Source organism: Melopsittacus undulatus, chromosome 25, assembly GCF_012275295.1.
Source record: "Melopsittacus undulatus isolate bMelUnd1 chromosome 25, bMelUnd1.mat.Z, whole genome shotgun sequence".
In the NCBI taxonomy this organism is placed as follows: domain Eukaryota; kingdom Metazoa; phylum Chordata; class Aves; order Psittaciformes; family Psittaculidae; genus Melopsittacus; species Melopsittacus undulatus.
Genome location: NC_047551.1, coordinates 376,734 through 392,022, shown reverse-complemented (window position 1 = coordinate 392,022; position 15,289 = coordinate 376,734). Strand labels below are relative to the sequence as shown.

The 15,289-nt window shown below is 56.3% G+C and overlaps 1 protein-coding gene across 3 annotated transcripts; it reads left to right on the top strand.

Moving 5' to 3' along the window:
• Nucleotides 1–117: 117 nt before the first annotated feature.
• On the top strand, nt 118–14,550 carry LOC117437670 (multifunctional procollagen lysine hydroxylase and glycosyltransferase LH3-like). Of its 3 annotated transcripts, XM_034072227.1 has the most exons (19): nt 118–237; nt 1,038–1,129; nt 1,814–1,950; nt 3,019–3,191; nt 4,371–4,483; nt 5,031–5,094; nt 5,666–5,763; nt 6,346–6,444; nt 7,407–7,538; nt 8,725–8,846; nt 9,472–9,576; nt 10,151–10,276; nt 10,929–11,070; nt 11,638–11,751; nt 12,132–12,197; nt 12,632–12,730; nt 13,143–13,259; nt 13,742–13,855; nt 14,322–14,550. In XM_034072227.1, exons 1-19 carry the CDS (start codon nt 180–182, stop codon nt 14,475–14,477), a joined length of 2,127 nt encoding a protein of 708 aa, XP_033928118.1. In that variant the 5' UTR covers nt 118–179; the 3' UTR covers nt 14,478–14,550. The 3 variants fall into 3 exon arrangements, with proteins under 3 accessions (XP_033928118.1, XP_033928119.1, XP_033928120.1); XM_034072228.1 differs by lacking the exon at nt 6,346–6,444; XM_034072229.1 differs by lacking the exon at nt 3,019–3,191 and having other exon boundaries at nt 219–237; nt 1,043–1,129.
• Nucleotides 14,551–15,289: the final 739 nt, after the last annotated feature.

Genomic DNA, 15,289 nt, shown 5'->3' with positions numbered 1-15,289 from the left:
GCCATCTTGGTAGCACTACCCCCTTAGCCCCGCCCCTTCCCCGCCCCCCTTGGCCCCGCCCCTTTCCCCGCCTCCCTCCGACGTGGCAGCGCGCCCCGATTGGGCGGAGCTCCGCGCGCGCCGGGCGCTGATTGGCTGCGGGCTCAGGCCACGCCCCCTTGCCCCGCTCCGTGCCCGCCATGGCACCGCTGCTGCTGCTGCTGCTGCTGCCCGCGGCCCTCGCGGACCTCCGGCCCGGTAGGGGGCGACGTCGGGGGCGGGGGGGGCAATGGGGGTCAATGGGGGGGGATATGGGGCTCTATGGGGCTCTATGGGGGCTCTATGGGGCTCAATGGCAGCTCTATGGGGGCTCTATAGGGGTCAATGGGGTCTCTATGGGGGCTCAATGGGGGTCAATGGGGGGGCTATGGGGCTCTATGGGGGGCTATGGGGCTCAATGGCAGCTCTATGGGGGCTCTATAGGGGTCAATGGGGTCTCTATGGGGGCTCAATGGGGGTCAATGGGGGGGCTATGGGGCTCTATGGGGGGCTATGGGGCTCTATGGCAGCTCTATGGGGGCTCTATAGGGGTCAATGGGGTCTCTATGGGGGCTCAATGGGGGTCAATGGGGGGGATATGGGGGTCAATGGGGGGGATATGGGGGGCTATGGGGCTCAATGGCAGCTCTATGGGGCTCTATGGGGGGCTATGGGGTCTCTATGGGGGCTCAATGGGGGTTCAATTGTTCTCTATGGGTGTCAGTGGGGGCTCAATGGGGTCTATAGGGCTCAGTGGGTATCAATGGGTTTCTATGGGTCACTATGTGTCTCTGTGGGGTCTCTGTGGGGTCTCTATGGAGTCTCTATGGAGTCTCTATGGGGCTCTATGGGTCTCTATGGGGTCTCTATGTGTCTCTGTGTCTCTATGTGTCTCTGTGGGGTCTCTATGGGGTATCCATGGGTCCTTATGGGTCTCTATGTTTCCCTGTGGGGTCTCTATGTGTCTCTATGTGTCTCCATGTGTCTCTATGTGTCTCTATGGGTCCCTGTGCCCCCAGAGCAGCTCCTGGTCCTCACCGTGGCCACCGAGCGCACTGAGGGCTATGAGCGGTTCCTGCGCTCGGCTCAGCGCTTCAATTACAGCGTTCAGGTGGGGGGGGATGTGGGGCGGACCCATAAGTGTGGGGTGGGGGGGACACAATGGAGGGGGGACCCAATGGGGACTCAATGGGGAGGGGGGAACCAATGGAGGGGGGAACCAATGGAGAGGGGAACCAATGGAGAGGGGAGGAGGAGGGAGGGGGGCGGAAATGGGGGCGGGACCAATGGGGGGGAGCTAATGGGGGGAACCAATGGGGAAGGGGAACCAATAGAGGGGGGAACCAATGGGGAACCCAATGGGGGGGGAACCAATAGAGGGGGGACTCAATAGAGGGGGGAACCCAATAGGGAACGAATGGGGGGGACCAATTGGTGGGGGGGACCCAATAGAGGGGGAACCAATGGGGGGACCCAATGGGGGGGGACCCAAAGGGGGGGAGCCAATAGAGGGGGGACCCAATAGGGAACCAATGTGGAGGACTCAATATAGGGGGGAACCAATGGGGAACCCAATGGGGGGGGGACCAATAGAGGGGGGAACCAATAGAGAACCAATGGGGGGACCCAATAGAGGGAGGACCCAATAGGGAACCCAATGGGGGGGGACCCAATAGAGGGGGGAACCAATGGGGAACCCAATGGGGGGGACCCAATGGGAGAACCCAATGTGGGTACCCCAATGGGGGGGGCGTGGCCAGCGCCTGTGTCCCCTCAATCCTGTCCCCCCCCACAGACGCTGGGCTTGGGGCAGCCCTGGCGGGGGGGGGACGTGGCCCACACCGTGGGGGGGGGGCAGAAGGTTCGATGGCTGCGGGAGGCCCTGGAGCCGCTCAAGAGGAGGGGGGAGCTCCTGGTGCTGTTCGTGGACAGGTGGGGGCCTATGGGGGCCTATGGGGCAGATATGGGGCGGATATGGGTCTATAGGGGGGTCTATAGGGGGATATGGGGGGATATGGGGCAGACATGGGGCTCTATGGGGCAGATATGGGGCGGATATGGGTCTATAGGGGGGTCTATAGGGGGATATGGGGGGATATGGGGCAGATATGGGGCTCTATGGGGCAGATATGGGGCGGATATGGGTCTATAGGGGGGTCTATAGGGGGATATGGGGCAGACATGGGGCTCTATGGGGCAGATATGGGGCGGATATGGGGGTCTATAGGGCAGTTATGGGGGATCTATGGGGTCTCTGTGGGAGTCTATGGGGGTCTATGGGTCTATAGGGGGATCTATATGGGCTCTATGGGGTCTCTATGGGGGTCTGTGGGTCTCTGTGGGGCAGCTATGGGGGGATGTGGGTTTCTATGGGGTGGATATTAGGGTCTATGGATCTCTATGGGGGATATATGGGGGTGTATGGGGGTTCTATGAGGTCTCTATGGGGTTCTATGAGTCTATGGGGGTCTATGAGGGGTTTATGGGGTCTCTATGGGTGTCTATGGGGCTCTATGGGGCCTCTATGGGTCCCTGTGTCCCCATTGGTCCCTCTCTCTCCCCCTCTCTCCCCATTGGTCCCTCCCCTCTCTCCCCATTGGTCCCTCTCTCTCCCCTCTCTCCCCATTGGTCCCTCCCCCCTCTCCCCATTGGTCCCTCTCTCTCCCCCTCTCTCCCCATTGGTCCCTCTCTCTCCCCCTCTCTCCCCATTGGTCCCTCTCTCTCCCCCTCTCTCCCCATTGGTCCCTCTCTCCCCCCCCCCCTCCCCATTGGTCCCTCCCCCCTCTCCCCATTGGTCCCTCTCTCTCCCCCTCTCTCCCCATTGGTCCCTCTCTCCCTCCCTCTCTCCCCATTGGTCCCTCTCTCTCTCCCCATTGGTCCCTCTCTCTCCCCCTCTCTCCCCATTGGTCCCTCCCCCCCCCCATTGGTCCCTCCCCTCTCTCCCCATTGGTTCCTCTCTCTCCCTCCCTCCCTCCCCATTGGTCCCTCCCCCCCCCGCAGCTATGACGTGGTCCTGGCCGGCCCCGCCCACGAGCTCCTGGCCTCGTTCTCGTCGGCCCCTCCCCCCCCGGGGCTGCTGTTCTCGGCCGAGGGTTTCTGTTGGCCGCGGGGGGAGCTCGCGAGCTCCTATCCCCCCTCCCCCCCCCGTGGGAAACCCTTCCTGAACTCCGGAGGTGGGGGAGGGGCGGGGGGGAAGGGGGGGGATATAGGGTCTCTATGGGGTCTCTATGGGGGTCTATGGGGGTATATGGGGGGGGCTATAGGGTCTCTATGGGGCTCTGTGGGGTCTCTATGGGGGGATATGGGGGGTCTATGGGGGTCTGGGGGAGGTCTATGGGGGGTCTATGGGGCTCTATGGGGGGTCTATGGGGGTCCATGGGGTCTCTATGGGGGCATATGTGGGGGATATGGGGGTCTAGGGGGGGGGGGGTGGGGGATATGGGGGGGATATGGGGGGATATGAGGGGGATATGGGAGGATATGGGGGGGATATGGAGGGTCTATGGGGTTCTATGGGGGGTCTATGGGGGGATATAGGGTTCTGTGGGGGGTCTATGGGGGTCTGTGGGGAGATATGGGGTTCTATGGGGGGTCTATGGGGGGATATGGGGTTCTATGGGGGGATATGGGGGGATATGGGGGGGTCTATAGGGGTCTATGGTGGGTATATGGGGGGTTATGGGGGGTCTATGGGGGGGATATGGGGGTCTATGGGGGGATATGGGGTCTCTATGGGGGTCTGTGGGGGGGATATGGGGGGATATGGGGGCTCTATTGGGGTCTATGGGGGTCTATGGGGGGATATGGGGTTCTATGGGGGGATATGGGGGGTCTATGGGGGGGATATGGGGGGATATGGGGGGTCTATGGGGGGTCTATGGGGGGATATGGGGGGGATATGGGGGGATATGGGGGGGATATGGGGGGATATGGGAGGATATGGGGGGATATGGGGGGATATGGGGGGGATATGGGAGGATATGGGGGGATATGGGGGGATATGGGGGGGATATGGGAGGATATGGGGGGATATGGGGGGATAGGGGGGGATATGGGGGGGATATGGGGTTCTATGGGGTCTCTGTGAGGGTCTATGGTCTCTATGTGTCTCTATGAGTCTCTATGTGTCTCTATGTGTCTCTATGTGTCTCTATGTGTCTCTATGTGTCTCTATGTGCCTCTATGGTCTCTATGTGTCTCTATGTGTCTCTATGTGTCTCTATGGTCTCTATGTGTCTCTATGTGTCTCTATGTGTCTCTATGTGTCTCTATGGGTCTCTATGTGTCTCTATGGGTCTCTATGTGTCTCTATGGGTCTCTATGGTCTCTATGTGTCTCTGGTTCCCCCCCAGGTTTCATTGGTTTCGCCCCTGCCGTTTGGCGCCTGGTTGAGCAGTGGAACCACCGCGATGATGACGACGACCAACTCTTCTATACCCAACTGTACCTGCAGCCGCAGCTGCGGGTGCGGCACAAAACACCCCAAAAACACCCCAAAAACACCCAAAAATGGGCAAAAACACCCCAAAAACCCCAAAAAACACCCCCAAAACCCCCCCGGTGCCAAAAAACCCCATCCAAATAGCCCCAAAATCACCCAAAATAGCCCCAAAATGGCACGAATGACCCCCATTACTTTCTATAGAAGCTTATTACCGCATATAGGACCCCATTATCCCCTATAGACCCCCATTACCCCCTATAGAGCCCCATTACCCCCTCTAGAACCCCATGACCCCCCTATAGACACCCATTTCCCCCTATAGACCCCCATTACCCCCCTCTAGATCCCCATTACTCCCTATAGAATCTTATTATCCCCCTATAGAACCCCATTGCCCCCCTATAGAACCCTATTTCCCCTATAGAATCCCTATAGGACCCCTTTATTCCCCATAGCATCCCTATAGAAATCCTATAGCCCCCCTATAGACCCCCATTACCCCCTATAGACCCCATTACCCCCCATAGAACCCCATAGATCCCCTATAGACCCTCGTTATTCCCTATAGGAGGAGCTGGGGTTGGCCCTGGATCATCATTCCCGCATCTTCCAGAACCTCAATGGAGCCATAGGTAACCATGGGGGGGATGGGCCCTATAGAACCCCCCTATGGGGCCCTATAGAACCCCCTATAGGACCCTATAAAACCCCCCTATGGGGCCCTATAGAACCCCCTTATAGGACTCTATAGAACTTCTCTATAATGCTCTATAGAACCCCCATTTAGGGCCCTATAGAACTGCCCTATAGGACCCTATTGATCCCCCATATAGGTCCTATAGATCCCCCTTTTAGGACCCTATAGAACCCCCCTATGGGGCCCTATAGAACCCCATTATAGGACCCTATAGAACCCCCTATAGGGCCCTATAGAACCCCATAGAACCCCCATATGGAGCCCTATAGATCCCCTCTATAATGCTCTATAGAACCCCCCTATAGGACCCTATAGAACCGCCTATAGAAGCCCCCTTTAGGACCCTATAGAACTCTCCTATAGGACTCTACAGAACCCCCATATGGAGCCCTATAGCACCCCCCTATACGGCCCTATAGACCCCTCCTATAGGACCCCATAGAACTCCCTATAGGGCCCTACAGACCCCCCTATGGGCCCCATTCCCTATGGATCGTTCCCTATAGATGAGGTCGTGGTCAAGTTCGAGCCAGGCCGGGTCCGGGTCAGGAACGTGGCCTCTGATTCGCTGCCCATTGTCATCCATGGCAACGGCCCCACAAAGGTAACGGACCCAAAACCAGCCTTTTTCAGCCCAAAATCACCCTCTGGGGGACCAAAATCCGGCTTTTTGGGCCCAAAATCGGGTCCGGGCACCCCAAAATTGCCCTTTTAGGACCCAAAATCACCCTTTCTGACCTCATTACCCCCCTACAAGACCCATTCCCCCCATAGAACCCCATTCCCCCCATACAATCCCATTACCCCCCCTATGGACCCCCATTACCCCCCCATACAACCCTATTCCCCCCATAGAACCACATTACCCCCTATAGCACCCATTACCCCCACAGAACCCCATTACCCCCCATACAACCCCATTACCCCTCTATAGCACCCCATTACCCCCTATAGAACCCCATTACCTCTCTATAGCACCCCATTACCCCCATACAACCCCATTACCCCCCATACAACCCCATTACCCCTCTATAGCACCCCATTACCCCCATACAACCCCATTACCCCCCATACAACCCCATTACCCCTCTATAGCACCCCATTCCCCCCCTTTACAACCCCATTGCCCCCCCATAGCACCCCTATAGCCCCTATGGGGCTCTATAGGGTGCCCTGTGCCCCCCAGCTCCAGCTCAATTACCTGGGGAACTATGTGCCATGGGGCTGGAGCCCCGAGGGCTGTGGGGACTGCGACCACGGCCTGCGGGACCTGCGGGGGCTGAAGGTATGGGGCACTATGGGGTGCTATAGGGTGCTATGGGGTGCTATAGGGTGCTATGGGGTGCTATAGGGTGCTATAGGGTGCTATGGGGGCTATAGGGTGCTATAGGGTGCTATGGGGGCTATTGGGTGCTATAGGGTGCTATGGGGGCTTTGGGGTGCTATGGGGTGCTATAGGGTGCTATGGGGTGCTATAGGGTACTATGGGTGCTATGGGATGCTATGGGGTGCTATAGGGTACTATGGGTGCTATGGGGTGCTATGCGTGCTATAGGGTGCTATGGTGCGCTATGGGGGCTATACGGTGCTATGGGGTGCTATGGTGTGCTATGGGGGTTATTGGGTGCTATGGGGTGCTGTAGGGTGCTAGGGGTGCTATAGGGTGCTATGGGTGCTATGGGGTGCTATAGGGTGTATTGGGGGTATGGGACCTATGGGGGCCATGGGGTGCTCTAGTGCCCTGTGGGGATACTATAGCCCCCATTGACCCCATTCCCCTCATTACCATTGCCCCCATTACCCCCATTACCCCATCACCCCCATTACCCCCATCACCCCCATTACCCCATTACCCCCATTACCCCATTACCCCCATTATCCCCATTACCCCATTACCCCCATTACCCCCATTACCCCCATTACCCCATTACCCCCATTACCCCCATTACCCCCATTACCCCATCACCCCCATTACCCCCATTACCCCCATTACCCCATCACCCCCATCACCCCCATTACCCCATTACCCCATTACCCCATCACCCCCATTACCCCATCACCCCCATCACCCCCATTACCCCATTACCCCATTACCCCCATTACCCCATTACCCCATTACCCCCATTACCCCCATTACCCCATTACCCCATTACCCCCATTACCCCCATTACCCCCATTACCCCATCACCCCCATCACCCCCATTACCCCATTACCCCATTACCCCCATTGCCCCCATTGCCCCCCAGCCTGAGCAGCTCCCCTGGGTGCTCGTGGGGGTGTTTGTGGAGGAGCCGACCCCATTCCTGCCCCGTTTCCTGCGGCGCCTCCTGCGTTGGAGCTACCCTGGAGCCCGGATGGGGCTGTTCCTGCACAACCGGGTCAGGGCCATGGGGTCTATGGGGTCTATGGGGCTCTATGTGGTCTCTATGGAGTCTCTATGGAGTCTTTATGGGGTCTCTATGGGGTCTCTATGGAGCTCTATGGGGTTTCTATGGGTCCCTATGGGGTGTCTATGGGGTCTTTATGGGGTCTTTATGGGGTCTCTATGGGTCTCTATGGGGTCTCTATGGAGTCTCTATGGGGTCTTATAGGGTCCCTATGGGGTCTCTATGGGGTCTTTATGGGGTCTTTATGGGGTCTCTATGGGTCTCTATGGGGTCTCTATGGAGTCTCTATGGGGTCTTTATGGGGTCCCTATGGGGTGTCTGTGGGGTCTCTATGGGGTCTCTATGGGTCTCTATGGGTCTCTATGTGTCTCTATGTGTCTCTATGGTCTCTATGTGTCTCTATGTGTCTCTATGTGTCTCTATGTGTCTCTATGGTCTCTATGCGTCTCTATGGGTCTCTATGGGTCTCTATGTGTCTCTATGTGTCTCTATGTGTCTCTATGGGTCTCTATGGTCTCTATGTGTTTCTATGTGTCTCTATGGTCTCTATGGTCTCTATGTGTCTCTATGTGTCTCTATGTGTCTCTATGTGTCTCTATGGTCTCTATGTGTCTCTATGTGTCTCTATGTGTCTCTATGTGTCTCTATGTGTCTCTATGGTCTCTATGGGTCTCTATGGTCTCTATGTGTCTCTATGTGACTCTATGTGTCTCTATGTGTCTCTATGTGACTCTATGTGTCTCTATGGGTCTCTATGTGTCTCTATGTGTCTCTATGTGTCTCTATGTGACTCTATGTGTCTCTATGGGTCTCTATGTGTCTCTATGGTCTCTATGTGTCTCTATGTGTCTCTATGGGTCTCTATGTGTCTCTATGTGTCTCTATGGGTCTCTATGTGTCTCTATGTGTCTCTATGTGTCTCTATGTGTCTCTATGGTCTCTATGTGCCTCTATGTGTCTCTATGTGTCTCTATGTGTCTCTATGGTCTCTATGTGTCTCTATGGGTCTCTATGTGTCTCTATGTGTCTCTATGTGTCTCTATGTGTCTCTATGTGTCTCTATGGGTCTCTATGTGTCTCTATGGTCTCTATGTGTCTCTATGTGTCTCTATGGGTCTCTATGTGTCTCTATGTGTCTCTATGTGTCTCTATGGGTCCCTCTGTGTCTCTATGGCAGGAGCCCCATCACCAGCCCCACGTCGCCACCTTGTGGCCGCGCCTGCGCAGTCGCTTCTCCTTCGCCCGGCTCGTGGGGCCCGAGGAGGGGCTGGAGCCGGCGGCAGCGCGAGACCTGGGAATGTAGGGATGGGAATGGGATCTATGGGGCGCTATGGGTTCCTATGGGGTCTCTATGGGTCTCTATGGGTCTCTATGGGTCTCTATGGGGTCTCTATGGGGTCTCTATGGGTCTCTATGGGGTCCCTATGGGGTCTCTATGGGTCACTATGGGGATCTATGGGTCTCTATGGGTTCCTATGGGGTCTCTATGGGTCACTATGGGTCTCTATGGGTCTCTATGGGTCTCTATGGGGTCTCTATGGGTCTCTATGGGTCTCTATGGGGTCTCTATGGGGTCTCTATGGGGTCTCTATGGGTCTCTATGGGTCACTATGGGGTCTCTATGGGGTCTCTATGTGTCTCTATGTGTCTCTGTGGGTCCCTATGGGTCTCTATGGGTCCCTATGGGTCACTATGGGTCTCTATGGGTTCCTATGGGGTCTCTATGGGTCACTATGGGGTCTCTATGGGGTCTCTATGGGTCCCTATGGGGTCCCTATGGGGTCTCTATGGGTCCCTATGGGGTCCCTATGGGTCTCTATGGGTCACTATGAGTCTCTATGGTGTCTCTATGTGTCTCTATGGGTCTCTATGGGTCTCTATGTGTCCCTATGGGTCTCTATGGGGTGACGCTGGCCCCGTGCAGGTCCCTTTGCCGCCAGGACCCCCAGTGTCAGCATTACCTGAGCCTGGACGCGGACGTGGCCCTGACCCACATGGGGACCCTGCGGGCGCTGCTGCGGCAGAACCGGTGCGGGCATCCCATAATAGCCCATCATAGCCCATTTTATCCCATCATATCATATCATATCCCATTATATCCTGTAATATCCCATAATACCCCATATCTCATATCCCATTATATCCCATTCTATCCCATAATATTCCATTATATTTCATAATACTGCATAATATCCTGTATCCCATTCACTCCCATTCACTCCCATTCAATCCCATTCAATCCCATTCAATCCCATTCAATCCCATTCATTCTATCCCCTTCAATCCCACTCTTCCCTATTCTATGCCATTTTATCCTATGCATTCACTCCCATTCAATCCCATTTTCTCCCATTCAATCCCATTCTATCCCATTCATTCTATCCCATTCTATCCCATTCATTCTATCCCATTCTATCCCATTCATTCTATCCCATTCAATCCCATTCTATCCCATTCATTCTATCCCATTCTATCCCATTCATTCTATCCCATTCTATCCCATTCTATCCCATTCAATCCCATTCTATCCCATTCTATCCCACTCTATTCCACTCTATCCCTTTCACTCCCATTGACTCCTGTCTATCCCATAATACCCTCAGGCGGGTGCTGGCCCCGCTGCTGTCCCGCCCGGGTCAGCTCTGGTCTAACTTCTGGGGCGCCCTCAGTCCCGATGGATTCTATGCCCGATCCCAGGATTACGTGGACATCGTGCAGGGCAACAGGAGGTGGGTCCCTTTAAGACACGCCCCCTTAAACCACGCCCCCCCCTTAAGCCACGCCCCATTAAGCCACGCCCCCCTATCCTTTTATAGCCACGCCTCCCCTAAGCCATCCCCCCCCCATCAATGGGAGCCCATCCCATTCATAGACCTGGGAGCCTTAAGCCACGCCCCAATCTCATAGCCACGCCCCCTAAAGCCCACGCCCCTTTAAGCCCTTAAGCAGAGCCCCCATGTCCTTTTATAGCCTATTAGGGCCACGCCCCCTTTAAGCCACGCCCCATATAAGCCACGCCCCCACCCATGGGAACCCATCCCATTACTATACCTGGGAGCATTAAGCCACGCCCCCACGCCTTGAAGCCACGCCCCCCATGTCCTTTGATAGCCATGGCCTATTATAGCCAAGCCCTCCTTTAAGCCACGCCCCCATCCGGTTACCATGGCAACCCATTATAACCAATAGGAGCCACGCTCCCCCGATAGCCACGCCCCCCAGTCCCGTTATAGCCCCGCCCCATGTGAGCTTCACCCAATGGGAGCCAAGCGCTGAGGCCACGCCCCCCCTGCAGAGATGAGTGCGCTGATTGGCTTAAGGAAAGGCAGGGGGCGGGCTCTGCGCTCTGATTGGTCAATGTGGGGGTGGGGGCGTGTCCAGGAGCGTGTGGAACGTGCCCTACATCAGCCACGCCTACCTGATCGAGGGGGCGGCGCTTCGCGGCCCGCTGGGGGCGGGGCCTGTCTTCAGCCAATCAGAGACCGACCCGGACATGGCGCTGTGCCAGCGCGCCCGCGAGACGGTGCCGACCCCCAGAAACCCCCTTTTTCACCCCAAAAACCACCGTGTTTCACCCCAAAACCCCCCAAAACCACCCTTGTTAACCCCAAAATCACCCCCTTTAACCCCAAACCCCACCTTTTCACCCTAAAACCCTCCTTTTTCACCCCAAAAACCTCTATTTTCACCCTAAACCCACCCTTTTAACCCCCCAAAACCCCCAAATCCACCTTTTTAACCCCAAAACCACCCCCTTTAACACCAAACGCCACATTTTCACCCCAGAACCCTCTTTTTTCACCCCAAACCCACCCCTTTTTAACCCTAAACCACCCCAAAAGTCTCCTATGGGGTCCTATGGGGGGTATAGGGGGTCGTATATGGGGGTTGGGGTCCCAAAGGGGTGATTTTGGGGCTGTTTTGGGGGGTTTTGGGTGGTTTTCATGTGTTTTGGGATGATTTAGGGGTGTACTGGGTGGTTTTGGGGTGATTTTGGGGTGTTTTGGGTGGTTTTGGGGTGTTTTTTGGGTGTTTTGGGGTGATTTTGGGGTGTTTTGGGGTGATTTTGGGGTGTTTTGGGCGCCCCCAGGGTCTCTTCCTGCACGTCACCAACCGGGAGCACTTCGGGCACTTGTTGGTCACCAGCAACTACAACAGCAGCCGGAAACACCCGGACCTGCTCCAGCTGCCCCACAACACCCAGGTACCCATTGACACCCATTGATCCCATTGACACCCATTGACACCCATTGACACCCATTGATACCCATTGTCACCCATTGACACCCATTGACACCCATTGATCCCATTGACACCCATCGACACCCATTGTCACCCATTGATACCCATTGACACTCATTGGTACCCATTGATCCCCATTGACACCCATTGACACCTATTGACACCCATTGACACCCATTGATACCCATTGACACTCATTGGTACCCATTGATCCCCATTGACACCCATTGACACCTATTGACACCCATTGTCACCCATTGATACCCATTGATCCCATTGACACCCATTGATACCCATTGACACCCATTGAGACCCATTGTCACCCATTGACACCCATTGCAGGACTGGGAGCAGGAGTACCTCCATGAGAACTACAGCCGCATCTTCCAGGAGAGCCTCTATGAGGAGGTACCAGAACCCCATAGGGACCCCATTGCACCCCATAGGGAGCTCAATACCCCATAGGGACCCCATTGCACCCCATAGGGAGCTCAATACCCCATAGGGACCCCATTGCACCCCATAGGGACCCCATTGCACCCCATACGGACCTCAATACCCCATAAGGACCCCATTGCACCCCATAGGGACCTCAGTACCCATATGGGACGCTGTTGCCATTGGGGGTCCTTATTGCTCCCTATTGATCTCTATTGATCCCTATTGGTCCCTATTGCTCCCTATTGATCTCTATTGATCCCTATTGATCCCTATTGATCTCTATTGCTCCCTATCAATCCGTATTGCTCCCTATTGCTTGGTATTGATCCTTATTGATCCCCATTGATCCCTATTATTCCCTATTGACCCCATTGCCCCCCATTGACCCCATTGCCCCCCAGCCCTGTCCCGATGTTTTCCGCTTCCCACTGTTCTCCGCGCGCTTCTGCCGGGAGCTGCTGGAGGAGGCACTGGGATATGGGGCCTGGAGCCAGGAGCAGGTAAGGGCGGCCCCATAGGGAGCTATGGGGCTCTATGGGGCTCTATGGGAGTCTATGGGGTCCTAAAGGGAGTCTATGGGGGGCTATGGGGGAGTCTATGGGGGGTCTATGGGGGTCTATGGGGTCCTATAGGGGGTCTATTGTGTCCTAAAGGGGGTCTATGGGGTCCTATGGGGTTCTATAGGGGTCTGTGGGGTCCTATATGAGGTCTGTGGGGTCCTAAGGGGGTCTGTGGGGGTCCTATGGGGGTCTCTGGGGTCCTAAAGGGGTTTCTATAGGGGGCTATGGGGGAGTCTATGGGAGGTCTATGGGGGCCTATGGGGTCCTATAGGGGGTCTATGGGGTTCTATAGGTGCATTGATGCCCATTACCCCCCATTGCCCCCCATCACCCCATTGACCCCCCCCCCCAGCCGGGGGTGCTCTCGGTGCCCCTGTCCCGCCTGGGCCTCGATGGGCTCTGGATGGGAGCCCTGAACCGGTTCCTGGCGCCCATTGCCCGCAGGCTCTTCCCTGGCTACCAGCACAAGGTGGGCGGGGCCTAAGGGAGGGGGCGGGGCCTAAGGGGAGGGGGCGGGGCCTATGGGTGATGGGGCGGGGCTTGGTGAGGGGGCGGGGCTTGAGCGTGGCACCAGATGCAGGGGGTAGGGGAGGGGTTTAAGGCTAAGGGAGGGGGAGTGGCTTAGGAGAGGGGGCGTGGTTAAAGGTGGGGCGTGGTTAAAGGTGGGGGCGTGGCTTGCGGGGGGAGTGGCTTAGGGAGGGGGAGTGGGTTGGGGAGGGGCGTGGCTTAATGGAGGGGGCGTGGCTGAAGGGAGGGGGAGTGGCTTGAGTGGGATATGGGCGTGGTTAAAGGCTTTAGGGGCGTGGCTTAAGTTAAGCCTGTAGCCAATAGGAAGGGGGGGCTGTTAAGGTGGCAGAGCCTGGTGTAATGAATGGGGCTGTATGGGAAGGGGGCGTGGCTATGAGGGGAGGGGGCGGGGCGGTCTCAAGCCACGCCCACCCCCCCCCGCAGGGCCGGGCTGTGTTCAGCTCCGTGGTGCAGTACAGCCCCGCCCCCACCGGAGAGGAGGCTCCGCCCCCTCCTGCAGCCACCGTGAGCGTGAGCCTGGGGCTGAGCCCACCCAGGGTAATGGGGGTGATGGGGGCAATGGGGGGTAATGGGGCAATGGGGGTCATGGGGGTCAATGGGAGAATGGGGGGAATGGGGATAATGGGGACAGTGTGGGGCAATAGGGATTAATGGGATAATGGGACTCAATGGATTTCAGTGGGTGTCAATGTGTCTCAACGGGTATCAGTGGGTATCAATGGGTGTCAATGGGTGTCAATGTGTCTCAACGGGTGTCAATGGGTGTCAATGGTATCTATGGGTATCAATGGGTGTCAATGGTATCAATGGGTGTCAATGGGTGTCAATGGGTATCAATGGGTGTCAATGAGTATCAATGGGTATCAATGGGTATCAATAGGTGTCAATGGGATCAATGGGTATCAATGGGTACCAATGGGTCTCAATGGGATCAATGAGTACCAATGGGTGTCAATGGCTCTCAATGGCTCTCCCTGGCCCTCACCATGGTCTCTGTCGGCAGGGGGGGGGCTGGCGCTTCCCCCGCTATGACTGTGGGGTGCTGGGGCCCCCCCGCGGATGGGTCCTGCTGCACCCCGGGCGCCTCACGCACCGGCCCCAGCTGCTGCCCCCCCCCCATGGCACCCGCTTCGCCCTCGTCACCCTACTGGAGCCCTGACCCATGGGGGGCAATGAGGACACTGGAGCCATGGGGGCAATGGGGGCACTGAGGACACTGGAGGCAATGGGGGTGATGGGGGTAATGGGGTCAATGCGGACAATGGGGACAATTGGGTCAATGGGGACAATGGGGTCATGATGACATTGAGGTCAATGGGGACATTGGGGTCATTGATAATATTGGGGTCAATGGGGACATTGGGGTCAATGGGGACATTGGGCTCATTGATAACATTGGCGTCAATGGGGACATTGGGGTCATTGATAACATTGGCGTCAATGGGGACATTGGGGTCATTGATAACATTGGCATCAATGGGGACATTGGGGTTAATGGGGACATTGGGGTCAATGGTGACATTGGGCTCATTGATAACATTGGCATCAATGGGAACATTGGGGTCAATGGGGACATTGGCGTCAATGGGGACATTGGGTTCATTGATAACATTGAGGTCAATGGCGACATTGGGGTCAATGGGGACACTGGGTTCATTGATAACATTGGGGTCAATGGGGACATTGGGGTCAATAGGGACATTGGGATCAATGGGGACACTGGGTTCATTGATGACATTGGGGTCAATGGGGACATTGGGGTCATTGATAACATTGGCGTCAATGGGGACATTGGGGTCAATGGGGACATTGGGGTCAACAGGGACATTGGGTTCATTGATGACACTGGGGTCAATGGGGACATTGGGATCAATGGGGACATTGAGATCAATGGGGCCAAGAAGGACACTGAGGACCCCCCCATACGTGCCTGGCAGCAGCACCCATGGGTGCTCAGCACCCACTGTGCCT